This window comes from Neophocaena asiaeorientalis, unplaced genomic scaffold (genome assembly GCF_003031525.2).
Source record: "Neophocaena asiaeorientalis asiaeorientalis breed wild unplaced genomic scaffold, Neophocaena_asiaeorientalis_V1.1 scaffold725, whole genome shotgun sequence".
Taxonomy (NCBI): Eukaryota; Metazoa; Chordata; class Mammalia; order Artiodactyla; family Phocoenidae; genus Neophocaena; species Neophocaena asiaeorientalis.
Window position 1 is genome coordinate 110,390 of NW_020172823.1, and position 1,877 is coordinate 112,266.

Below are 1,877 nucleotides of genomic sequence, written 5' to 3' on the forward strand. Positions count from 1 at the left end.
TAGTAGCCTTCAATGACTTGGCAAAGAGTGGCAAAGAACTCTCTTGGAAGAAACTGAACTTAATCTTAGGAAAATATCCTTTAATGATTGTTTGTGTTTATCTTTTTTCCAGCTATCCAGCGGGAGAAAGAGTGTGTTCAAACATCGTAAAATGGGGATCTCCCAAGAACAAATTTCAACATTGCCTGAGTGTCTTGGTTTTAGGCATGTTTTTTGTAAACCTATGTGTTTGTAGAGATTTTAGCCATTTTCTAGGTCTTCTCATCCATAATCCCTGGCTAAGAGGTCAGGAGTAGCCAAAGTTCCCTTACTTTCATTCTTAAACTTTCCATTGGTGCATAAATTCCAGCCGGCTGATGCTGTCAATAATCACACCATTGATGATATTTGTGTGTCTAGTCTTTGCATCCCTAAAGGATAAGCAACTTTTAACTTTCTACACTAGATGTCTCCATTGTTCCATAATCTTCATGAAGTGGCATGCATTTGCAGCTTCTCACAGTTTATTTCACTTCCAATGTAATGATAAAATAATAAATATAATTATGTTGAGACTCCTGTGGTGGTCCATTCTTGGTGGTCTTCTAAGGACTGAAAGTACAAAAGGGTACTCTTCAGCCAAACAAAATGGTTGAAGGAAGGCCACTTTAGCAGAACAGTCATGTGGAAAAGGCTCTTCTCTGTCCAGGTCCAGTGGGTTCTGACTTGCTTTTTTCCATAGTTGGAATCATAGAATTTGAGAACCTTGGGAGAGGAGGTAATGTGGACTAGTATCCTTATCTTGGAGATGAGGAAATGAAAACATGGGGTCTGAATTGATCTTTTAAGGTGAGTAAGGATTGGGATTTAAACTGAGTTATCTTGTTTTCTGAAAGTGTTTTTCAACTTGATGAGAGGAGACCCCCAAGGCTGGGGTTGGATAGGGAAGGGGGCAAGAAACACTTGATAACACCCACTTTGCTAAGCACATCATATCTTCTATCGAGCATAAACTCAGATATCTAATATCTGCTAATGACTTGCAGCACTGAACCTCTGGTCTGGTTCTTGTCCTGAACAGAATCCACTGTCTTATGAACCAATCATTTTTGGTGTTCATGGTAAGCACAAGGACATATAAATGGGAGTGTCCCAATCCCTGCCCATATGCAATATTTTATCACTTTCAATTTATAAAAACCAGTCATTTATAATCCCACCAGTTACAAGCATTAGCATTTGGGTGTATAACCATCCATACTCTGGTCTATTAATATATAGGCATACCTCAGGGATAGGGATATTGTGGTTCCAGACCACTCCAATAAAGCAAATACTGCAATAAAGTGGGTCACACAAAGTTTTTGGTTTCCCAGTGCATATAAAAGTTATGTTTACACTATACAGTTGACCCCTGAACAACATGGGTTTGAACTGTGAGTCCACTTATACACAGATTTTTTTCAATAAATATGTGGAAAAATGTTTTGAGATTTGCCATAATTTGAAGAAACTCACAGACAAACCACGTAGCCTAGAAATATCAAAATATTAAGAAAAAGTTAGATATATCATGAATGCATAAAATATATGTAGATATACATATAACATAGAAAATATGTCTTAATCGACTGTTATCAACAAGGCTTCCAGTGAAGAGTAGGCTATTAGTAGTTAAGTTTTGGGCGAGTCAAAAGTTATACATGGGTTTTTGACAGTTCCAGGGTCAGCTCCCCTAATTTGTGCATTTTCAAGGGACAACTGTACTGTAGTCTATTAAGCATGCAATAGAATTATGTCTAAAAAAAAACAACGTACATACCTTAAGTAAAAAGCACTTTATTGCTAAAAAAATGCTAATCATCATCTGAGCCTTCAGTGAGTCATAATCTTTTTGC

General features: G+C 37.2%; 1 protein-coding gene across 1 annotated transcript in view; it reads left to right on the forward strand.

Annotated features, from left to right (window-relative positions):
* Positions 1 to 554, forward strand: part of TMSB15A (thymosin beta 15A) — a 2,998-nt gene extending 2,444 nt beyond the window's left edge. Inside the window, exon 3 of the mRNA XM_024741879.1 lies at positions 113 to 554. Coding sequence (XP_024597647.1) covers positions 113 to 150 — 38 coding nt within the window. The 3' untranslated portion in view covers positions 151 to 554. The remainder of the gene's footprint in view (positions 1 to 112) is intronic.
* Positions 555 to 1,877: the final 1,323 nt, after the last annotated feature.